The sequence below is a fragment of the Lissotriton helveticus genome, chromosome 5_1 (assembly GCF_964261635.1).
Source record: "Lissotriton helveticus chromosome 5_1, aLisHel1.1, whole genome shotgun sequence".
NCBI classification, from domain to species: domain Eukaryota; kingdom Metazoa; phylum Chordata; class Amphibia; order Caudata; family Salamandridae; genus Lissotriton; species Lissotriton helveticus.
In genome coordinates this window covers 2,051,945,625-2,051,971,243 of record NC_136065.1, presented here as the reverse complement: position 1 = coordinate 2,051,971,243, position 25,619 = coordinate 2,051,945,625, and the positions used below count along the sequence as shown (strand labels likewise).

The 25,619-nt window shown below is 48.1% G+C and overlaps 1 protein-coding gene across 7 annotated transcripts in view; it reads right to left on the bottom strand.

The window, feature by feature from the left end:
- Nucleotides 1-25,619, bottom strand: part of EHMT2 (euchromatic histone lysine methyltransferase 2) — a 338,110-nt gene that overhangs the window by 245,077 nt on the left and 67,414 nt on the right. For 4 of the 7 annotated variants that reach the window (XM_078645918.1, XM_078645920.1, XM_078645919.1 and 1 more), the window contains exon 3: nt 18,553-18,858. The exons of the other annotated variants lie outside the window; for them this stretch is intronic. In XM_078645918.1, the coding sequence (XP_078502044.1) occupies nt 18,553-18,858 (306 nt within the window). The remainder of the gene's footprint in view (nt 1-18,552; nt 18,859-25,619) is intronic. 7 annotated transcript variants of the gene reach the window in all.

Genomic DNA, 25,619 nt, shown 5'->3' with positions numbered 1-25,619 from the left:
ACCCTCAGCGGCGCTGGGACCACCGGGTGCAGAGAGCGCACACAGCATCGGGCGCCCATTGTTAACCAATGGGGGACCTCGGTCTAGAACGGTGGTACTCATAGTACGGACTGCGGGCCGCCAGCGGCCCGGCAGGCCTTCATTGGCGGCCCGCGGATCTTGCCATGCCATTTTTACATTGCCAGTGAGGCCGACAGTAAACATAGAAGATGACCGCAGCAGCATAATTAATGAATACCTATTGAATACGTATTCACTACGTATGATCCTGCAGCCATCTTCTGTGTTTACTGTCGGCCTCTGCGACCTCACACATGGCACAGTCGGAAAGCTTCCTAAAAGGCCCTTTAAACGTCCGCTAAAAGCGTTTTCACAGCGGACTTTCAAACGGTCTTTTAGGAAGCGTCCTATTTCGTGTTGCCAATGATGTCCTCTTCTACGTCCTCTTCTCCCGCAACCTTTACTCCACTCACAGAGACACACACACAGACAGACACAGAGACACACACAAAGACTGAGACCGAGAAACACACGCACACAGAGACATGCACACAGAGACACATGCACACAGAGACACACGCACACAGAGACACACGCACACAGAGACACACATAGACAGAGATGCACACAGAGACACACACACACAGAAACAGAGACAGACACACACAGACCGAGATACACAGACACACAGAGAGACAGACACACAGATACACACGCACAGATACACACGCACAGATACACACGGGCACACAGAGACACACGGGCACACAGAGACACACGGGCACACAGAGACACACAGACGCAGAGACAGACGCACACACAGAGACGCACGCAGACGCGCACACAGACGCAGAGACGCGCACACAGGCGCAGAGACGCACACACAGACGCAGAGACCGAGACGCACACACAGACGCAGAGACAGAGACGCACACACAGACGCAGAGACAGAGACGCACACACAGACGCAGAGACAGAGACGCACACACAGACGCAGAGACAGAGACGCACACACAGACGCAGAGGCAGAGACGCACACACAGACGCTGAGGCAGAGACGCAGAGACAGAGGCGCACACACAGACGCAGAGACAGACGCACACACACAGAGACAAAGATGCACACACACAGACAGACGCACACACAGAGACAAAGACGCACACACAGAGACAAAAACGCACACACACAAACAAAGACGCACACACACAAACAAAGACGCACACACAGAGACAAAGACGCACACACAGAGACAAAGACGCACACACAGAGACAAAGACGCACACAGAGACAAAGACGCACACACAGACGCGCACATACACAGAGACGCACACACAGACGCACACACACACACAGACGCGCGCACACACACACAGACACAGGCGCACACAGACGCACGCACAGACGCACACACAGAGATGCACAGAGACAGACGCACACACACACAGACGCGCACATACACAGAGACGCACACGCAGATGCGCGCACACACACAGACGCACACACACACACACACAGACGCACACAGAGACAAAGACGCACACACAGAGACAAAGACACACACAGAGACAAAGACACACACAGAGACAAAGACGCACACACACACAGACGCGCACACAGACGCACACACACACACACACACAGACGCACACACAGACAGACGCACACACACAGACGCACACAGACAGACGCACACACAGACAGACGCACACACACAGACAGACGCACACACACAGACAGACGCACACACACAGACAGACGCACACACACAGACAGACGCACACAGACAGACGCACACAGACAGACGCACACAGACAGACGCACACAGACAGACGCACACAGACAGACGCACACAGACAGACGCACAGACGCACACACAGACGCACACACAGACGCACGCGCACACACACAGAGACGCGCACACACACAGAGACGCGCACACACACAGAGACGCGCACACACACACACAGACGCGCACACACAGACGCGCGCACACAGACGCGCACACACACAGACGCGCACACACACACAGACGCGCACACACACACAGACGCGCACACACACACAGACGCGCACACACACACAGACGCGCACACACGCAGACGCGCACACACAGAGACGCACACAGAGACGCACACAGAGACGCACACAGACTGACCCCGCCCCCACAGTAGACTTGGGCTCAGAAGCGCTGGGGAACTTTTGCAGTGGTTCGTCAGGGCAGACATCTTTTTCTCTCAATCTGGTTTCTACCAGACAGGTCAACTGTCTAGAGGAGATTGGGAGCCTTTTTTGATGGCCGACAGTCATACCAGGGTTCTGGAGCTCGCTGGTCGGAGAGCGAGTAGCTCTTATTCAGCATGGTCTTTGATGGCTGAAGGCAGGCCAGTAGGGCTGGGGCCAGGTCAGTTGCTGTCTTCAGTCTTCGCTGCTGCGCGGCTCTTCTTCATAGGTCATCAGAATCTGATTTCAGGTTCTGGAGGAGCCACCTAAATACTAGAACTAGGAATGCTAAAGGGGGGTAACAGGTAGGGACCAATGGGTTCCTTACCTGGGGTGTCTACAGCCACTATTATGCCACTCTCCTGTGGAAAGGGGGCATAGCCCTAGCCCTGAATGGATAAGACCTCGTAATCTTCAAGATGGTAGGCACTGAAAAAAGTGCTTCACTTCACCTGCAGCACCCGAGGGATGGAGTTGGCAAAGGGGGACACACATCTTTTTCATTCTGCTGAAGTTTTCCAGCTGGTTCACCTTCCGGAAGTGGGGGTTTGAACCGGGGGGGGGAAGGAGGTGCAGAGGGGGCTGCTAACATCAGGGGCTGGGGTTGCATTACAAGAAGGCAGCCCTTGAAGTTTCCCTCTCGAGTACTGTGCCTATCCTGAGGGAGGAGGAGTGACACATCCGTGCAGGGGCTCTCGAAACATGTCTGGTGGTGGCAGGCAACCTAAGCTAGTCAGAGACCACATCAGGGTTAGTACCAACAGGGTACATATTTTAATAAATCTCACACTAGCAGCAGTGTGGGTTTATTAGGAGGAGCGGTTTGGTACCAAACACTCCTGGGTTCAGTGAAGCAGTCATGGTGCTGGGGAAACTCGAGCTGTAGAGTTTCCAGTCCATGTACTCGCTAGGGATTCCTTGGCACTTATTAAAGGATTGACTAAACTTCTGCAGGGGTATATCTGCTCATGCAGATATGCCCACACCGGAGCTATAGTGTACTATGCCTTTGGAATTCTAAGGCCTGCTAGAAGGGTGATTTATCTATACCTTAGGCAGTGCTGGTTGGCATGGCACACACGTATGTCATGTCAACTATGGTTTTTCACTGCACCAAGGCATGCAAGCCTTAGTGTTACTCCCATGCCCTAGGTGCCAAGGGGGCCACTTACTAGGAACTTACAGGAGGCTGAAGTTGCCAATCGTCGCATGGTTTTAGTGAAGGATTGGTACAGGGTACCTGGTTGGCAGGGACCCTGTGCACTACAATCGAAACCACATCATTTTCCAGGCAAAATGTGGAGGGGCTACCCATGTCCTATGAGGCACTTTTTAACAAGAAGCAAAGAACAGGCTGTCCAGAATTGGCAGCGATGACTCCCTTGAACCCAACGGAATATGCAGGATCTGAGCATCTTTTTTGAGATTACACTGCCAAGTCCTGCTTGATAGGTCTGGTGTTTTTTACATAATAACACTGGGAGCACAATTGAAAAGACTGGAAACAGGATGTCAAAATAATTCTTGTGTAGCCACTGTCTGGTTGCTGAAAAAACTTGCTATGGACCTAAGGAAGATCAGAAGAAGATTGTACCTGCTGTCTGTGATCTGGAAGGATTCTTAAAGGACTGGACCTGCTCCCTTTTGTACCCTGGACAAAGAAGTCTACTCCAAAGGTCATATGGCTGACCTCCAGTTAAAACTAGTGTCTTTTTCCTACAATTACCCAAGCTGGCCAGTGGGAATTCATTCCCAGGTCCTCTGACGCTCTCTGGGAGAACCCCATTAGTATGTAATGGTACCTGATTTAGAGTTTGGTAGAAGGGTTACTTCATCACAATGAGACAGATATCCTATCCGCCTTCTTACAAGTGCCATAGGATATAATGCACTTGTAATAAGATGGACAGACTAACCTGTCCACCAAACTCTAAATTATGCCCTTAGTTCTCACTGTAATCTACTGGAAGGTGCTTAATAGTATTTTAGGATGTACTGCAGTTGAAGACATAATTCGCTGAGCTACTTTGTTGGCTTATGTGCTTAGTTTCCCTTTTCTGTAGGTCCACTATCTTCAGGTAGGAATCAGCATAATGTATATGGAGGAGCGTGTCATACTTAAACCAGGATGTCAGAAATGTCTCTGCAAGGCCACGGACAGTAGGGAGGGTATTTACCTGGAGATTTCTGCAACAGGTGTATTCACAGACTCTGCTATCAAACCAGTGTACATAGTGTGCCCCCCTCCTCACTTACAGGTTTGCCTGCCCTACTACTGGAAATAGTTATTGGACTCAGCTTCAGGCTCTCATTTCCATGGCACAACGTGTCACATTTGCTTCTTTTGATCATCAGGAACCAGTGCACGACTTTGCAGGCGGGTGAAAAACTGATGTGTATTAGAAGCCAGCAGACAGGACTCATTCTCAACCTCCCCAAAAGTATCAGCATTACCTTCACCTCAGAAGCCTCCACTGTCTCCCAGTCAAGAAGAGATCCCAGTTGAAAATGCTAACCCATGCCAACAAAGCCCTTTATAACATAACATTGGACTGATGGAGCGAGTTGTTGAATACATTTTTGTTCATACTCGTGAAGTTAAACTTCCATAATAAAAATAATTGTATTAACTAGTGTGTGTTGAAATACTAATCAACCTAGTTTAAAGTTGCATACATTACACGTGTGATTAACAAATATGCTTTATGTTGCAATTGCAAGTGTGTGGAAAATAATAAATTAACCTTGTCTATTGTCCTTGTCAGTATTAAATGCGGCTGTTTAATTAACGGCATGTGCTATTATGTGTGCTTATGTTAATGTTATGTCTTTTCTGTGGCAAAAGCTCGTGGAGGATCCTTATGGCCTAAAAGAAGAAGGTTAATATGAAAGCTGCTTTATGTTGCTTCTGCTAGGTAACATAATTAACCTGGTTAATTATTAGTTGGCGGTGGGTGACAGAATGGGTCTCAATTCTCTAATTAATTACTGTTTTGTGCTTGTTTAAATACTAGTTTTCGTAAGAGGCCTTTAGGCCTACAAAATATGGCGTTTTTGAAACCTGTCCAGAGAGGAGCCTTGCACAGACGAGAAGTGGAGTTTTACCACGTTGCAGAAAATACTGTTTAAAAGTTGTGCATAATGTGCTCATGGAGATTGTCCAAGGACAGGAAGCGGCAGGATTGCCAAGGCAAGGAAGTCATGTACTGTGGCTCGAATAGACCGATACATTTTTGAGGAAGCGAAATGACACGAAAGCAAAGGACAATGGAGCTAAGGAAATGGCTCGGACTTGGATATGACCTAACTGTGGTCCGACATGGCTTGCCCAATGAGAGATCTAGGTTTGCTGAAAATATGCAGAAAGTAGAAAAGTTTTAGATAGTGAAAAGGTATAAAACCTGACATCATGAGCAGGGCAGGGCTCTTGCTTCCCGATTCCTGATTGACGTGCTGTTGGACTTTTGGCGCACGTAAGGACAGCTGTTTAATTGATATTTTCGTTTCCTTTTCAGGTGAAGCAGAGATAGACAAGGAAATAGATTGAGGGTATGGAAACTGTTATTTACTAATGGTTCATAATTCTGATCTTGCTTTAATAAAAATGTCAGTTCAATAATCCGTTTCCTAATAAAATGCTGCTTTCTTATTTGCTAATAAATAAAGATTCTTAATTGAAATGCTCTTTTCTTAATTAATAAAGCTAATAAAATTAGATTTTGAAATGACAAGCTGGTCTTGTTTATTCATGGTCTAGTTACCATCAGTTAATCCATTCGCCTTAGTGACTTAATTAAATGTTTTATGTTTAAAACCATGGTAAGATATGATAAACTGCAGTTGTATATACATTTGTAAATAGTTCTGAATAGTTCTAATTAATTAGGTCACATGATTTAGTCGCTCAAAAATTGTCTCGTTGGTTTATGGGCCTTGGTAAGTGATTCATGATTAATGGTGTGTATTGTGGAGATAGGTAGTGTAACTGAGACAGTTTTTCATTAGGAGCGCTGGATCAGGACCAACCTACATCAAACACTGCCTGAACTTATACCTACCAACAAGGCAACTCCGATCCACCTCCCTTGGCCCCCACACCCTCGCAGAAGCTACAGTGGAGGTTGTTCTGTAGCAGGGTTTCTGTTCTCCCACAGAACTGTGCAGAGAGGATTGGAACCTCGGCGAATTAGGGTGACCCAAAACTCACCTCAGTACCCAACAAACCCCTTACCGAGCTAGCTACAGTGTCTCATTGGTCATAACAAACTCCCAATGTTTAGACAAACCAGAACACGAACTTACAATACCTCAGGTTACGTGGAACACATGAGCACTCTTTCGTTATACAATCATTTCAAACCAGAACTTGGAGTAAATGAGGACATGTGCACATTTGAAATATTTATTTACTAATGCCGTTTTCTCAAACGCAGTATCTTAGATAATACAAGGAAACATATTATCAGAAGCAAAGTTATCAGCATAGTTACTAGTCCATAGAAAGCAAACGGTGACAGCATGTTAACATGCTGTAATGAATAAGAGTTAACAACACTTATTTCACACCCTCCCTAACTCACATATTATATTAATAGCTAAGAAGGTCTCTTTGGGTTTTAACAGGGCGGGCCCATACCTCAGGATCCTAGAATGAAGAGATCACATCAGCATACACCAGCTCTCTCTGCATGCGAACAGCATCAAGTGTGTATCTGTGCTCCAAGCAAAGCAATATAAAACCCGCCTAAAGCCAAAGTTGGCAGAAGCTGCCCTTATGTTAGGTCTATGAAGGTGCGGAGATCAGACCTCATAACAATTCTGTATCGTGTTGTTCCTGAAGCTTCAGCACTCTCTGTACAGACAGTTTATTAAGCAAAGCTGATATCAGCGCAATAACATAATATTCTCATGTAAACCGCAACAGGCTACTAGGTTGAAAGCTAAATCAACAACTAAGTGTCGTGTGCAGAAGCAGCAAAAGGAAAAATGGCGTTTAAACATTTAATAAGCCTATGCTAACTTAACATATTATAAAGATAAACAGTAGCTATATGACAGTTCCTTCTCCTATATCACCGCCAAGTCCTGGAACGACCTCCCCCGCCACCTTCGAACCTCGCCATCACTCACAGAAATCAGGAAAGGCCTCAAGACCGGTCTCTCTGACTAAAAGGCCTAAATGACTTCAGCACCTGGATACCCCCAGGGGTGCTAAGCCGCGTTATATAAATACTGCTTGATCGGTACTTGAGAATGAGTGTCAACCCACTGAGGCACACACATGGATGTTTTTAAGAGGTGCAGAAGCAAAAGGCCTAAGGCCCACTGCCTAGCTCACTGCTATGAACTCATAGTTCACTGCACTACCATTCTTTACACAGCCCATTGTTCGAACAACTGCTGTAACAGAGTCTGGAAGGTGTACACAATACTGCAGTGTACAGTTGGTTAGATAGCCGTAACCAGAAGGGGGCTGTCTTACTTGGAGTGACATGGGTCACAGCGGGTCCTGCAAAAACAGGCCTCCAGCACCTCAAAATGGAAGAACTACGAGCTCAGGGAAGGGGGCTCAAAAATTGTTACGGGGAGACCAGTTGAGAGAATGGCTCACAACATCAAACAAATTCGAACGGAGAACTGCTGTGGGGCAAAATATGCAGCAACAGCCTCCAACAGGAAATCACCGTCTTCATCCGAAAACAGTTCAGCCATCCAATTCAAAAGGGGAAAAGAACAAACGTGTTCTCCCAGTACCGGAGCCTCTATTACCATCAGAGGACAACTCTGTGGGTTTTCAAGAAAGCTCAGTGCCAAGAAATCTTGCGCTGCTGTAAGAATGTTCCAAGGACCCATTAGTCCATGCATCGCTGCCAAGGCCATAATCCTGTCGCCAGTACAAACCAACTCGTGAGTAACGATGGGACTCATCAGCTGATTAAAGTCGACTTCAGGAGAAACCGGTCCGCAGAGACACAAATCAATGGCCCAGTCAAAATCACAGCTTAGGCAATGAAACACAGGCTGGGCACAGGTGAAGTAGGAAAATCGAAACGATAATCCATATGCCGTGCTTAAATTCGCAAGCGACAGCGTGCCATAATATTCAAGCATCCGGTTGCGAAACAGCGCCAGGAGGGGCTGGGCGGCTCCTTCCACATGTGGGGCATCCATATTTAAGGAAGCAAACAACCACTAGAACGGCTGCCGCTAGTGCAAGTAAAACCGGGAATCCACCAAACAAACTTGAAAAAATGGAATGGAAGAAAGCAGGGATGACTCCAAAGATTTTTTCAAATGAAGTTACAAGACCACTGCTAACAGTTTTAAAAAAATGTGCCAGCCCAGTTGTGGAGGACGCGTTAAAGATAGAATGTACCATCTCGCTGAAATGCAACGGTAAATCAGTATTTAAAAGGGGCTGAACCTCAGTCCGTGTATTAGCTATGTGAAGAATGAAAGTCTCCCTAGCCGAACTCAAGGCCACTTCTTTCTGGGACAATAGAGCCCTTATTCTGCTCATGCCGTTGAACTCTGCTGTCAAGGTTGGGATGCGTGGCCAGATGGAAACATCCCTATTTTCATGTGTAGGTGGGTACAGAACATTTCTGCAGCAAACTACACGCTCAGTTACGGTTACCACATAAGCAACACCTCTAATTAACCCGCAACAATCTTCATTATTTAAAAGTAAATAACTTCAGTTTCCCAGCAAGGTAAAAGTCGGGGTGATTGCAGGAACTGGAGTCCCTTTTAAAACACAGGCTAAGTTTGGCCGGTCTTGGTTACAAGAACCGTGCAATTGTATATGCCTACACATTAGCGAGTGGTCTGGTGTTTCTGTACACTCCTCCCCATTCAGATAAACCTCCTGTCCGTCTTTCAAACATCGATAAGTGAAAGGAAGGGACCAGACTTCATGTAGAAAAGCACTACCTAAGGGCTCATAGCGACCTATGGCAACATATCTCATACAATTTGTAAATTTATATAAAGCAAAAGGTAATGTTATCAAACCGTGGATAAGCCACGTTGCAGCGTTGGCCTCTGCCACAGAAAAAGGCAAGGACTCCAATCTCTCAATATGTAACATAGAAAATGAAGCATCTCGCATGGAAAGCAAGCGCTGCTTGTCAGTCAAATTAAAGGGGGCAAAGAGAGAAGAAACATTCATGTAGGTCCAAGGCACCTTGCCAGATTTAAGCGTTTGAAGGGTCCATGCAAATTGCATGATAGAACGTAATTGATTCTGACCATGGTATAACACAGACACTTCATCATGCACAATATCCACTACAGAAGACACAATATTATCTAAAGTGTAAATGCGGGAAGAAAGCATGTTAATACTATTATCTACCACAGCAAGCACTTTTTCTAGATTGGCTTGATCTATAGCTCTAAGGCGTGTCGCTGCCTCAATCTGTGATGTCTTCCAGATTTCATTGTAAACAGAATATATCCATCTTTTTGATCTACCACTAGCCGGGCCTTTGATGAAATCATTCAAATCTACATCATCATTTAACTTTGCAAGATGTAATTTAACTGCAGACAATTTAGAATGTTTCAGCCAATTTTGACATAATTTGCCCACAGAATAAGTAGTGACAGAATGTTCAGTTTCAAAACGTTGATCAGGTCTGACCTGTGTAAAGCCATCAAATAAACCCAGAAAACGGTGCTGGCATAAATCAGCACTTCTGTGCCACATCAGCCAACCTTTTGGATCCATACTGGATATATTAAAGGATGAATTCAGCAATAGGGTCTGTAAGTCCCTAATCGAAAACTGAGTATAATTACTCCAGCCAGAATATTCTTCTAACTCAGGGATGGTTGGAGAATTTAATTTTTTAGAAGTAGCCAATCCAAAGCATTTCGTCTGTGAAATAGAAGAATTCAAAAACAACATTTGATTTGGGATGAGACAAGCACGGTGCAAAGCCTCAGTGCCTTGTACCTGCCAGCTTTTAGAACCCCAAACAGATTTTAAGTCAATAGTCTCCTTCCATAATTCATAGCCGCCAACAGCCAGCTGATCAAGAAATGACTTCGAGTACAACATTTTGGTATCGGTAAGTCTAACCTTGGACATAGGCTTCTGTGTCATTTTGAAATAAAAGGACTCGGGATTAGACTGATTGAAGTCAGTAAAATAAGTGTACTTTTTCAAAAAAGTACTTGAACTGCCTTGTTTAGGAGCTGGGCAATGCTCCCACTGTGTATAATTCACAGTATGCCTTCTGGATGCTGTTTTATGCAAGAAGTGATTGCCAAAATTTTGAAAGCAAAACAAATCACCATAATTAGCAGATTCCAAGTACAAATCCTCCGCATCAAAGGCAGCATAGTATTTTAAATCAGAAAACAAAGACTCTACGGCCTGAACATCCCAATCATCAGAACGTATGTTTTGTTTCACTACATCCCCCATGTTAACTCTAAGCACATTAGGGACATTAACAACCTCGGTAGGGCCATGAATTTGAAACCTAACGGCATCCCACACTATCCCATCAAGGACAGGCCAACAGTGATGTTAACCAATGTCAAGTCCCTTTTCAACCTGTGTGCAGAATGCGATGAGGTAAGGGGGGCTAAAGTTCCATTCAGATGTCGAATACATGTTCTTTCCTCAACATAATGGCCATTCATAATCCTGAAAAAATAAAACACAAACCCAATTGACTGTAAATTGAAAAAAGCACCAGCCAAATATATGTCCAAGGGGGAATCAAAAAATGTTTTTTAAATAAGCTGGCATAAACTGCAAAACGTGAGGGTTCTCTCGAAGCATTGGAAACAGTGTCAAATGAAAATCTGAATTCTGTGGCCAAACGTGCTTGCAGGTCAGGTATGGACAAGTCAGTAGGGTAAGTGTAGTCTATTTCATCATGGTCAGTACCGGGCAAAGTACTTAATAAAGGACTGGAAATTGCAGGTAATTCGATGGCCACTTCAGTTTCATGATTAGAAGCAGTGGGCAAAACTGAATTTCTCACAATGGAAGGACAGGAAACAGCCGGTGTCATGCTAAGAAGAATCGGCCACTCTGTGTATCTTGACATTGTCAATAGAGATAAACCTGTTTTCCTTACGACCAGGAAGTGGTGGTAAAATGACTGTTATTGTGCCCTTCACACCAAGCACTGGAACCGGAGCTCGATAGGATGGACCAAACTCTTTCTTGTTATCGATCTTCTCACGAACAAGTTCTCCAACTTGGGGTAGCCAGCCGACTACCGGGATCTGCAACGCAACAGCCGATGTGGAGGGCAAATGTTCCTTTGCAAGACTGTCTCTGGTCTTTTGTAGATCCTGTAAAACATTGCAATGTTCATCTACGTCAAAGGGTGTGGCGCGAGCCACGCAGTCTAGACCGTCAAGGTCAGGGACGTACATCTTGATGCCAAAGAGCATTTCGTATGGGGTCCGCCCACCCATAGACCTTCTAGGGAGATTATTAAGAGCACGCTGCACGCCATAGAGGAGGGCTAGCCAGCTTCTGCCAGTGCCTATAACTCGAGCTGTCAAAGATTGCTTTAAATCACGGTTCATTTGCTCCACTACACTATTACCCTCAGGTCTGTAGGGAGACGAAAACTTGACTTGGACCCCCATCGAATTCATGGCATCCTTATACGCCTTAGAGGCGAAAGCCGGACCCTGATCCGAATGGAAGGTACCACAGGCAAAAATCCCTACAAAGATACGCAAATCTCTAATGACAGTCCGTGAATCAGCGCTGCGATGGGGCCAGACCCACACAAAGCGTGTGCATGAATCAACTGCTACTAAGATGTACTTATACGCAGTATCAGAGGAAAAAGGACCGCAGTGATCTAAATAAACACAACCTAGCGGTTTATTAGAAATGTACAACTGTGTCTGTGGCGGACGCGCAGCAGTCGAAGGTTTAATCTGCTGGCAAATGTCACAAAGAAGGGCATAATCACGCGTCTGTTTGTACAGTCCCCGCCACCAGAAACGTTGTTGTAATAGAGTCACAGTGGCCGAGACGCCCGCATGCGCAGACGCCACACCTTCATGGGCCGCTGTAATCAAGTCAGCTCTGCGATCCGAGTTGGGAATCAATTGTTCTCCAACATCAGGAATTTTCACAAAAGGAACCTTTTCGGGACTTAAGTGGTATGTGTACTTCGAAGGGAACCCCGTAGGATGTTTACCTCCCTTCTCAGTAGTAGCAACAGCCGCCAAGATGTCACTATCAATCTTACTTTTGGACCGTGTAACTGCTGCAACTAAGTATGTAGACACCGCTGATTTCGCCGCTTCATCAGCGAGCGAGTTACCGACATCGTGGACTCCAACACGCTGATGACCGAGAGTATGAATTACAAAAACGAGTGGCAACGCAGCCTTAAGCTCCGCCACTCGAACCCAGATCATCTTGTGTTTTATTGTGCTACCCTTGGAATCACGAGTCATTCTGAATCCAAAAGAACAAGTTTTCATTGTAAGACTGGACACAGTAGAAAGAATCACTTACAATAAGAGTAGTAACACTAGGATCAGCGTACTCCAACGCTAGTAAGAGAGCACGAAGCTCTGCCAATTGTGCGGTGCAATCACCCAGAGGCAGCGTGTGCACTTCCCTGGAAATGAACTCATCGTTCAACATGGCACCGACCACAATGGCGCAAGCGGAAACGTAGGCATGTTTTGAGCCATGCGCAACCTGCGCCGAACCATCAGTGTAAATGATGCAATGGAAGTCCTCCAAAGGACGCATAGCTAGAGGAGCAGGATGAACGAATTCATACTGCAAGTACTCTTGCGACCATAATGAGGCGTCAAAAATAAACGTGACATCCGTGGACGTCAAGGACGCAGCCCACTGAATCCACCGAGGGTGCAAAGCTTTTGAATTTGGTACACTGGCTTTCGTAACTGCCTCCAAATGAGGACAGGGTGTAACAACCAACATGCGTTTCCCCTGTGACAGATCTCGTTCCTTAAGAATCGCCATCTGTACAGCTGTTAAAACCTTTTCCACAGTGGGAAACGGCATGTCAGCCGAAGTGTACAAGTGTGACTTGTAAGCAATAGGTACTGTGTCTCCTTCATTAAAAGTGAGGTACGTGAAACCCACTGTCCCCGGTATTATTCTTATCACCAGGTTGGTATGGTTATCACGGGTCAGTAAGAACTTAGAAGCGAGCAGATCAGCCTGCAAGGACTGCAAGATGGCTGAGTGCTCAGGCAGCCAGCATGATTTTGAAAAAGTTGGTTGTATCAAAGCATACAAAGGCTTGATACGCTGGGCATATTCCGGAATGTATGTCCTCCCGAAATTTAAAAAGCCCAGTAAAGACTGTAATTTTTTCAGTGTTGTAGGAGCGCGCAACTGTGCGCATTTCTCCAAGAAGTGAGGTGCCAAACCTCTACCTTCATTGTTGAGCTCATAGCCCAGGAACAACACTGTGTACTCAGCAATGTGCGATTTTGCAACGTTACATTTGTAACCCATGTCTGCAAAGTTACAAATAATTGAATTTACACGACACAGATGCTCCCAAATTTCGTCGTCTGTGAGATATATGTCATCCACATACGAACAAGCATCTGGGTCGATTCTCTCCAAAAGAGAGACTATGCGAGCGGTAAATATACCAGGATTATTCTTATAGCCCATTGGGAGACGCCGGAATTGTCTTTGGACCCCAGCGCATGTAAAACTGGTCCATTGGGAGCTAAAGCTATCCAATCTGTGGGCATAGAAACCGTTGGATATGTCAAGCGTTGTTTTAAAACGCTTACGCACTAGACTATCCACTAGGGCAGAGCCGTAAGTATTCTGTACTGCACAGTTATGGCAATGCGAGTTCAAATGCCGGTAATCCAATACCAAACGATACGATCCGTCAGGCTTGGTCACAGTAAAAAGAGGTTTATTCATCAGTGACACACATGTTTCAATAACTCCCTGATATTCCAATTGTTCAAGGATTTCCGCGACGGAAGCTTTGGCTTCACGTCGTAAGGGATATTGAGGTTGAGGCTGCGGCTGAGACCGCAAAGGAATCTCGTGGCACGGCGACAATTTATCCCAACCACATTGGTTACGGTACAGAGCCGGTGCGAGAGCCCGAGCCCACTCTTCTGCAAAATGCTGCGCATGCTCTTTCGAGACAGTGTTCGCGAAACTGGGGAGGCTCACCTCCTCCCCTCGCGGCGCCGCGAGCACAAAAGGTGGGGGCCAGTCAGCCTCCGAAAGCAAAATATCATACGTAGAAGAAAGATTTTCCCAAAATACCCCTTTGATGGTACGCTGTATGTCACCTTCAATTAACAGGACAATTTCATAAAGTCTTTCAGGGGGAGCAAGTCTTGTATCGGCTGTTTCTATTACAACGTAGACATCAGTCGCTGTCACCCTCAGTAGTGGACGCAGCGCCTCTCTCACTATGGCAATCTCTGCCGCACTGTCCAGCAAGGTCCGAGCCCACGTCAGATTCCGTAAGCCGCGTTCTCACTATCTGTGGCATATCGATGCGCTGTTAAGGCTGCGACTTTCTTTTTTGCAAACTGCGGTCTTTACGGCGTAGAATCCTCCTGCTTCGCTGCGCCGTCTGTCTGGCGGGGCTGGCCACGTCCTTGTTGGCCACCACGTCCCCTCCCGCCTCCTCCTCCACCGGTCTTCGGGGCCGAGGAGTCCTGAAAGGAACGAGGAGAGCGTTGTTCAGAAACCTGAAATCGATCAGGTGATTTAATCATCGCGCAAGTCATAAACTCTCTCTGTCGGCGCAGAAACTTGTGGCGCAGGATAAGAATCCTGAGTCTGCTGTTGTTGCTTCCCCTGTTTTTGTTTCTTAGGCCAATTTAGTTTTTTGGACTTGGGCTGCACATCTGCCTCAGCAGACTGCCCTTGTGGTTGTTTCTTCTCCTTGATAGCAAAATACTTAAGACCTTTACTCGTGCGACCTATATGCGGCCACAACTATCTTCGCCAACTGTCGGGGTTTTTCGGCATCGGGTAGAGCAGCCAAAGCATTCGACACCTGAAAGTTCACCGCATCCCCCTTTATATTGGAGAGTATGAGATCGCTAACAATCTCAAAAGAACCACACAGGCGCATAACCAATTCAACTGCTGCTTCCGGTCCGTGATCATCCTGAACACGTTTAACGATCGTAGGCAGTACGGACATAGATGGGGTGCCGAAACACCTCGCATAAACAGCCGCAAAAGTTTTCCCCCAGCTTTCACAGTCAACGAGTTCAGGAGTTAAATCCTTAGGTAAAGTAATCGTCAACATTCTATGTTTATCAGCAGGAGTAGAATTCGGAAACACAGCTTCCAGTTGGTCAAATTTCTCGGCAAGCCAGAAAGGGAATTCATCCTTATCATCGGGGCACTTACCAAAAACCAAATTGACCATAACCGGATTGAGCTTTAAACCGCCATGTTCCGTTTGAACAGCCGGACCCCCCGGGGGACCACCCGGGAGGTGTCGACCTATGTATTGCACTAAAGCACGAATCACGGCAATCGAAACAACATGTAGTCTGCGAATATCCGCTAGGGGACAAGCGCCGTGATTCGGGTGCGAGGTGAATCCACCCAATGCAGGCCAATTCGTGCTTGGAATAGACAAAGGACCCAACCTCGCAGCGGACAAAGAGTAGGGTAGGGCGCCATCAAACCAAACGCGATGCTGCCAATGATCAATAGGTATTTCCAGTGCCCTGTACGGTGTATATTCAGCCGGTACAGGTGAGGGTGTGTAGGTGTGGAACACACCAGAATTTGCGTCTAGTGCCGGAAACGTTACCAACGAGTAAAATAGTTCAAAAGGGTACGCTGGATCTGCACACACCACTGAGATCACAGCTAAGCCATCCACAGGGACCTGGTAATTCTGTAAATGGTTGCGCACCGCAATGCGACTATGCTGCGGGATGTTCACAGCCTGCGCCATGATCACACCGGAACTACTGAAAAACAAAGGAAACTTTGTAGCACAACTGGGTAGTAATTCAAAGAAACCGTTTTAGATAGATTCAAGCTTGAAAAGACCTATTTCAAAAATAGGTAGGTTTTTGCCGACACCACCGTTTTCCAGAAACGATAGTGAAGGGGTTAAGGTTTGAATGATATACTACTCGAGTGTCATGATATAAGACCACCAACGTATGGACGCCATGTAGCAGGGTTTCTGTTCTCCCACAGAACTGTGCACAGAGGATTGGAACCTCGGCGAATTAGGGTGACCCAAAACTCACCTCAGTACCCAACAAACCCCTTACCGAGCTAGCTACAGTGTCTCATTGGTCATAACAAACTCCCAATGTTTAGACAAACCAGAACACGAACTTACAATACCTCAGGTTACATGGAACACATGAGCACTCTTTCGTTATACAATCATTTCAAACCAGAACTTGTAGTAAATGAGGACACGTGCACATTTGAAATATTTATTTACTAATGCCGTTTTCTCAAACGCAGTATCTTCGATGATACAAGGAAACATATTATCAGAAGCAAAGTTATCAGCATAGTTACTAGTCGATAGAAAGCAAACGGTGACAGCATGTTAACATGCTGTAATGAATAAGAGTTAACAACACGTATTTCTCACCCTCCCTAACTCACATATTATATTAATAGCTAAGAAGGTCTCTTTGGGTTTTAACAGGGCGGGCCCATACCTCAGGATCCTATAATGAAGAGATCACATCAGCATACACCAGATTTCTCTGCATGCGAACAGCATCAAGTGTGTATCTGTGCTCCAAGCAAAGCAATATAAAACCCGCCTAAAGCCCAAAGTTGGCAGAAGCTGCCCTTATGTTATGTCTATGAAGGTGAGGAGATCAGACCTCATAACAATTCTGTATCGTGTTGTTCCTGAAGCTTCAGCACTCTCTGTACAGACATAGTTTATTAAGCAAAGCTGATATCAGAGCAATAACATATTATTCTCATGTAAACCGCAACAGGCTACTAGGTTGAAAGCTAAATCAACAACTAAGTGTCGTGTGCAGAAGCAGCAAAAGGAAAAATGGCGTTTAAACATTTAATAAGCCTATGCTAACTTAACATATTATAAAGATAAACAGTAGCTATATGACAGTTCCTTCTCCTACGTCACCGCCAAGTCCTGGAACGACCTCCCCCGCCACCTTCGAACCTAGCCATCACTCACAGAAATCAGGAAAGGCCTCAAGACCGGTCTCTTTGACTAAAAGGCCTAAAGGACTTCAGCACCTGGATACCCCCAGGGGTGCTAAGCCGCGTTATATAAATACTGCTTGATCGGTACTTGAGAATGAGTGTCAACCCACTGAGGCACACGCATGGATGTTTTTAAGAGGTACAGAAGCAAAAGGCCTAAGGACCACTGCCCAGCTCACTGCTATGAACTCATATTTCACTGCACTACCATTCTTTACACAGCCCATTGTTCGAACAACTGCTGTAACAGAGTCTGGAAGGTGTACACAATACTGCAGTGTACAGTTGGTTAGATAGCCGCAACCAGAAGGGGGCTGTCTTACTTGGAGTGACATGGGTCACAGCGGGTCCTGCAAAAACAGGCCTCCAGCACCTCAAAATGGAAGAACTACGAGCTCAGGGAAGGGTGCTCAAAAATTGTTAAGGGGAGACCAGTTGAGATAATGGCTCACAACATCAAACAAATTCGAACGGAGAACTGCTGTGGGGCTTAAGAGAGATAATATCTGTTGTATGCTTTTAGAACAGCTATTGCTTCATCGGGTAAGAAACTGGGGTCATATATATGTAACGATCACATGAATTTTCTTAATCTGGAATTACAACTGCGTAGCACGCACTGTGGAGGTGGGGATTTTTCCCCATAACAAGATAACACTAAGCAGGTGCCTGATGAGAAATTACTTTCCCAGTGAAAGAGTGGGTGCAATACTGGAAGCTGCTTATTCACATATTACCTCCACATTCAGGACTGACAACAGAGTACTTTTCCACTGCCCACAAGAGCCATAGAAGTTAAAGGAATAACACCAAAAGTGTTAGCCCTCAATTATTTGCTAGGCACCTTTTATCTGGAACTCTAGTAACTGTAGGTGATGTTTGGAGCAGATGGAAAGGGTGGTCACTCAAGTGCAACAGGGCTAGTAAATCAATACACATGAAACTGCAAGTGAAACAGATTCCTGAACCTTGAGTGCATTACAATGTGACAAATGCTTTCCTAAAGAGTACCAATACCATAGACATCTTTTATCAGCACTTGACTGTCATAGCTTTAAGCCAAACTTTCAAACACCCCCATCTTACTTCAAGACCGTGTCACCTTCTGGGGACAAATATGCTGTTCTTACCTACAAGTGCTTTGGAAGCTGCCGAGCCTGCACCTGTGACTGGTGCCATGGACGCACCATCACCATCAAGGCTGACACCTAGCTCGGCAGCAGGAGTCGAAGATACCAAGCCCGTTTCGTCCAGAAGAAGGTTCTCCTCTCCTTGGTTTATCGGAAAAAAGAAGGCACCCAGGGCTTTTGCAGCTTCCTGCTCAGACATTGCTTTGGGTACAAGATGCTTTTCTCCTTCTTGGCTAGCTGGCACAAAAAAGGCACCCAGAGCCTTTTCAGCTTCTTGCTCAGACATCTCCTTGTAGGAATGAGGCTCTAGAAAAAAATAGAGCAGCGAGCAAAAAGTAAACTTGAGAACTACATTACTCAGGCAATTGAGTTCTTTATGTGTGTAGCTCAACCCTTCGTGTCACTTCGAGCACTAGAAGGGAAATGGCCATTGGCACAGGGCATTGACTTTCGACTGCACATGCTGACACTAAGGATGGATAGTTTGGAATTAGATCAGGAAACTGGTGCATCCCATCTAAGAACAGTTGTTGTTATTAATTTAATGGAGCACCACAAGTAATATAAGGTTGGCTGACAAGCATACCAGAGAGAATATACATATGAATTCGGAAATCCTACTTCCTAAAGTATGTGACCTTGCTTCTAAACACACCTTGAGAAGATATCCAATACAAAATAGCAGTCATGTTTGTGAATTCTAAAGATTTAATGTCACAACTAAGGCACTACAAACTTCTATATCTCAATTCCATAAAAAGACATCTTTTCAGGACAAATCTAGATTTAAGAAACCAATAATTATAAAGGTGTAAAAATGCTAGTCAGTGTTTAGTGACTTCACCTAGAAACCACCTGTAGAGCTTGATAATTGACGATGGAATCCTGTACCTCTTTCAAGCACACACAGTTCCACTTCCAGGTCGCTCCACCTACCGCACGGCCCCCGTGTGCTGGCCTCCACCGCTGCTCCTGCTTGCTGCCGCCGTTGATTGCCTCTAGGGACCCCGCCCTCAGGCCTTCCCCCTCGCCGCCTCCTCCGTGCTCTTTCCCGCCTTCCAGACCCCCGACGCTGCTCCCCTGCCCCCTTCCTCTGCCCCGTTCCCCATTCCCTGCCTGCTGCCGAGCAACCCCGAGACGCACCCACAGACCCTTCGCCTGCCAAGCCTGCCGATTCACCGGCTACCGGACCTGCACCACCCCCGCCAAGTCGAGCACCAGCAGCAACCACCTGAAGTGCATCCTGCTCAACACCCGCTCCGTCCACAGGCACGCCGTGGAACTCTGGCACCTGCTCGACGCAACAGCACCGGACGTCGCCTTCCTCACAGAAACCTGGATGAACGCCTCCTCAGCGCCCGACATCGCCATAGCCATCCCGGACGGATACAAGATCACCCGGAAGGACCGCGTCAACCAGACGGGAGGAGGCATCGCCATCGTACACAAGAACACCATCTGCATCTCGACTAACTCCGACGAAACCTTCACCGCCGCCGAACACCTGCAATTCCAGATACACACTGACCCCAAGACCACCCTCCGAGGCACCCTCATCTACTGACCACCGGGATCGCGCACACAATTCAGCGAAGACATCGCAGACTTCATCAGCCCGCACGCCCTTCCCTCCGCCGACTACATCCTCCTAGGGGACCTCAACTTCCACATGGAGAACAACAACGACAGAAACACCACCGCCCTGCTGGACAACCTCGCCAACCTCGGACTCAAGCAACTGGTGAACACCCCCACCCACTACGCCGGCCACACGCTTGACCCCGTCTTCTCCTCCAGCAAACACATCTCCTTCAGCCACTCCACCGGACTACACTGGACAGACCACAGCTGCGTCCACTTCAGCTTCAGAAGAACTACGACCCACCACCACCCGCAACAGGTTCCCCGCCGAAGCTGGAGCAAGATCACCGCAGAGCAGCTCACCGCCTCCCTCAACCAGAACACTCCCACCAGCACAACGGACCCCAACGAAGCAGCCAGCAACCTCACAAAGTGGCTGACCGCCTGCGCCGATGACCTCGCACCACTAAAGAACCCTCCCAGCAGACCCGGCAGCAAGAAAACCCCCTGGTTCACCGACGAACTCAAGGAATCCAAGAAGAATTGCCGCACCCTCGAGAAAGCCTGGCGGCTCGACCAGACCACAGACAACAGGACCGCCCTCAAGCACGCCACCCGCAAACACCATCAGCTGATCCGCGCCACCAAGAAAACGGCACTCAAAGAATGACTGGACAACAACGCCCACGACAGCAAGGAACTCTCTTCAGCATCGTCAAAGAGTTCTCAACCCCAGCGCCGGAAACAACGACATCACTCCCTTGCAAGACCTCTGCAACTCACTCGCCTCGTTCTTCCACCGCAAGATCGCCGACATACAGAACAGCTTCGACGCCCAGACCACGCACCCTACCACCGAACCAACGCCCGCCACCACCACCCTCTGCAACTGGACCCCGATCAGCACCCAAGACACCACCCGCACGATGAACTCCATCCACTCCGGATCACCAACCGACCCATGCCCACACCACGCCTTCAACAAAGCCGACGCCATCATCGCACCCCATCTCCGAGACATCATCAACTCCTCCTTGCCACCTTCCCGGAGAGCTGGAAGCACGCCGAGCTGACCGCCCTCCTGAAGAAACCAACGGCGGACCCCACCGACCTCAAAAACTACCGTCCCATCTCACTCCTACCTTTTCCGGCCAAAGTCATCGAGAAGACCGTCAACAGACAGCTTGCCGCCTTCCTCGAGATGAACAGATCCCTCGACCCCTCGCAGTCCGTGTTCCGGGCCAACCACAGCACCGAGACCGCCCTAATCGCTGCCACCGACGACATCAGAACCCTGAACGACAACGGGGAAACAGCGGCCCTCATCCTCCTAGACCTCTCAGCGGCGTTCGACACAGTCTGCCACCGCACCCTAGTGAAGCGCCTCAGCAACATCGGAATCCGAGAGAAAGCACTGGAGTGGATCATCTCGTTCCTCGCCGGAAGAACCCAGAGACTCCGCCTCCCTCCGTTCAGATCCGAGGCCACCGAAGTCATCTGTGGCGTACCACAAGGATCTTCACTCAGTCCAACCCTCCTCAACGTCTACATGAGCCACCTCGCAGCCATCGCACGCCAACACAACCTCAACATCATCTCCTACGCCGACGACACCCAGCTGATCCTCTCCCTCACCAACGACCCCACCACCGCCAGAGCCAACCTACATGAAGGGATGAAAGACGTCGCCGACTGGATGAGGAACAGCCGCCTTAAACTGAACTCAGACAAGACGGAAGTCCTCATCCTGGGATCATCACCCTCCGCCTGGGACGACTCCTGGTGGCCCCCGGCCCTGGGCACCGCTCCCAAACCAATGGACCACGCACGCAACCTGGGCTTCATCCTGGACTCCTCCCTGTCGATGACCAGACAAGTCAACGCCGTCTCATCCTCATGCTTCAACACCCTGCGCATGCTCCGCAAGATCTTCAGATGGATCCCCACTGAAACCAGGAAGACCGTCACCCAGGCACTCGTCACCAGCCGACTGGACTACGGGAACACCCTCTACGCCGGAACCACAGCCAAACTTCAAACAAGCATTTACAATGCAATGGTTTCGCCTTTGTTAAAGTTAGAGCTATTGGCATTGCTCTTGACATTATTTTTATTTATGTTTTTTTTAACATAAATAAATGGCATTGTCATTTACATTGCCAACAGCTTAATCTCTCGCAAATGTAAGACATATTGTACCCTACTGGACGAGCTCAGCAGACAGCAATTACTAACACACACACACACACACACACCCAGAGACACACACACGTAGGAGAGCAAGCACAGCGAGGGGGCAGGGAAGCAAGCGCAGCCAGGGGGCAGGGGTTTGAATAAAAAATAAATAAAATGGTGGGGCTGGAAAGAAGAGAGGAACACGTAGTGATATATAGACACGAAGAATAGCACACCAGAGTGAAAGCAAGTAGAGAGATGATGAAGCTGGAATTATGGAAACAGTTGCACATGAGGGAAAGAGAAGATGGGGGAGTAGAGAGCAACACGAAGCATGTGTGGCAGGCCTTTGGGGGGAGAAGCACATAAGGGAGAGAGCATGGAGGGGCTAAAGAAACAATTTAGCTACCTAAATGTGTGCAGCGGAAGAATAGAAGTAGCCAATCAAAAGAGTGGTAAAAAGAGCAAAGAGGCAATGCTTCAGAGAAGGGACAAACACAAGAAGACAAGCCATCCATTAAGAAGCAAGCAAGAGTAATAACAAAGCCAAACTATGGTACGCAATAGCAAAGCTGTAAGCCCACTGTAGGTTTCTGGCATGGTACACATAAGTCTTTGGCATACAGACAGCTAAAAGCTATCTGGTAGGCAAGCAGCAACAGTACGAAATGTATAAATAAAGTATGAAAAATCCAAGAAACCTCACCACTGTCAACACATTTCAGATGGCAATTGACCAACCAAAGAACATTTTAAAATCAACTGAGAATGTTGAAAGTCATACAAAATCTCATACTCCACGTTATGGTCAGAGCTGCAAACGTTGGAACTATGTTCAAGTCCTGGCATCAGCTCAACATCCTGTGATTATGGATAAATCATTTTATCTTCCCTAAAGTAAAATTAGTTTCCCTAAAATAAAAATACATTTGAAATGTTCAATGTGACTGGTGCTTTAGGGCATTGCTCTAGTCAGTGCCTTTGTGATGTGTTCACACTGTATAAAGCTAATTAGACTAACCAGATGGTGGCGCATTTTTTGGGGCAATTCCGGGGACTAATTGTGATCCCAATCCGAGGCTGCCTCTGGGATATCATGGCTACACTTTTAACTATTTTGGTAAAACTCTCAGGAAGTTCGCGCCGTTCTGGTACCCCCTATCAAGGCTCAATTCTCTGTCTGAGTCATGGTGCTTGTGAAACAGACACGTCTTATTCAGCCGAACACAGCTCCCAGCCACGTGGGTACAGCTCCGTGCAGCTTGGCCTAGCTGTGGGAAGGAGGGCACATCACTCATGCTGCTCGGGTCTGTCTGGGGCAGGCTGGCTCGCTGTTCTGCGGCTTCCCCTGCTCTCGTGGCACAGACCTCGTGCGGCTTGGCACAAAGCATCGCTCTCGGGAGAGAGGCCCAGCACCCGTGCTGTCTGACATGCCTCCCACAACACAAACCCCAGAGAAATGTTTGCTTCACAGCTCCGAACAGGTGTGAAGTCTTTATTCAAGGCCAGGGGCTATCACGGGCGAGAGGAGAGAGATGAGGCTGTGGGGGCAGAGAGCGAAGGGACCAAGAGAAGCTAGAAATGATGAGAGAGAAAGTGGACGAAAAAGGGAAGGCAGTGAGAGGCATGAGAGAGAAAGAAAATGGGACTAACATGAGGAGAGAAAACAAGCAAAACAGAACTTGGTGACGTAACGGGCAGATGGGTATAGAAAGGTGGCGAGGATTTTAGAGCATAAGAGGAAAAGGACCACACAAACCAAGAAAGAGGAGGGGAGGTAAAGGAGGGCTGGTGAGCCGAGAGGGGCAGCGCAAAGAAAATGAGGGACTGCGACAGAGAACGGGTGCGAGTGGCAGAGAAAGGGATGGGCAGGGTGGAGAAAGGGAGGGGGGTTTCTAGAAAATGCAGTAGGGTAAAAAGAAAATGACGAAAGCAGGCGGCGGGAAGTGGCAGAACGGGCCATAGGAAAGCAACAAACAAACAGGCGAGGGGTGAGGAAAAGAGGCGGAAGTAAACACAGCGCAGCTGGGCCATGGAGGCGGCGGGGTGAGCAGCAGGCTGGGCGAAGGCGGGATGCACGAGTTTAACACATGCTTCCAGTTGGGCTTGGCCCGGGGCCTCCAGCAGTAGCGTGGCTCTGTGTGCCGCGAGACAGAGGGAAGTGCTGAGCAGGAAACCCTCCGGCTGGGCCCTGCAGCCACAAGCACAAAGGCCGGTCCAGGCGCGCGGCACAGAGGTAAGTGCTGCGCAGGAAGCCCCAGAACCCCCGGGTGCTCTCTTTGATCACAAAGAAAGCCCTACTAGTGAAGAGTTTCTATTTTCGCGGAGTCTGTTCCCGTCCTGCCTTCGAAGCACGAAGTCGAGCAGGAAGCCTCCCAGTGCAGGGCCTTGGCTTAATTCAACTACTGGAAAGTGTGACAGAACAGGCGGATCTCGAGACTGCCATCACGCAGCGCGCAAGCTGCAGCATCCACCCCCGCCCCCTCCCGTCGATCCATTGCTACCACATAATCCTGAATGCACTCACCAAGGGCGGGGCTCTCCTGCACCGGGGCCTCGCTGGCGGCCGCACTCCTTTCTCCCGGGCACTTTTCCCCTGGCAAAGAACAAGCGGCGGCGGGACTTCCGGCTTGCTTGCGGGCCGGCCGGACCAGATTCGGGGGCGTTCCCGGCTTTTGGCTGACGTAGCCAAAAGCCAACAAGGAAAGGCACGGAAGCGGGGGGGGAGACACGGAAGCGGGAGGGGGGGCGGGAAAGACACGGAAGCGGGAGGGGGGGGGGCGGGAACGGACAGCCACAGAAGAGCAGCGAGGGCGCAGCACTCCACTTCGGCCAAAGGCTTTTCCAAAATGACGAAAACATCACGGGACAAAAAAAAAAAAAAACTCCGCCCACCGCCCAATGACGATGCGAAAAGGGTGGAGAGGGAAAAACATTGCCGGAACGCCCACCAGTCGCCTCGGGATTTGACGGACGCCTCTGTTTGCCAATGGCTAGCGTCCATTTATGGAGCTAGCCAATGGCAAACAGAGGCCGTCCGAACATCCATACTGTTGACAAAAGTTTTCGATCTGGGAGGAGCACTTCGTGCTCCTTTCGCCAGGTCGAAACCTAAAAAGACTCCAACGCATCCAGAACGCCTCCGCACGACTCATCCTGGACATCCCTCGACACAGTCACATCACCGGACACCTGAGAGACCTGCACTGGCTCCCCGTCAGCAAGAGAATCACGTTCAGACTTCTCACCCAGGCACACAAGGCTCTCCACGACCTGGGCCCCAAGTACCTCAACGACTGCATGACCTTCTA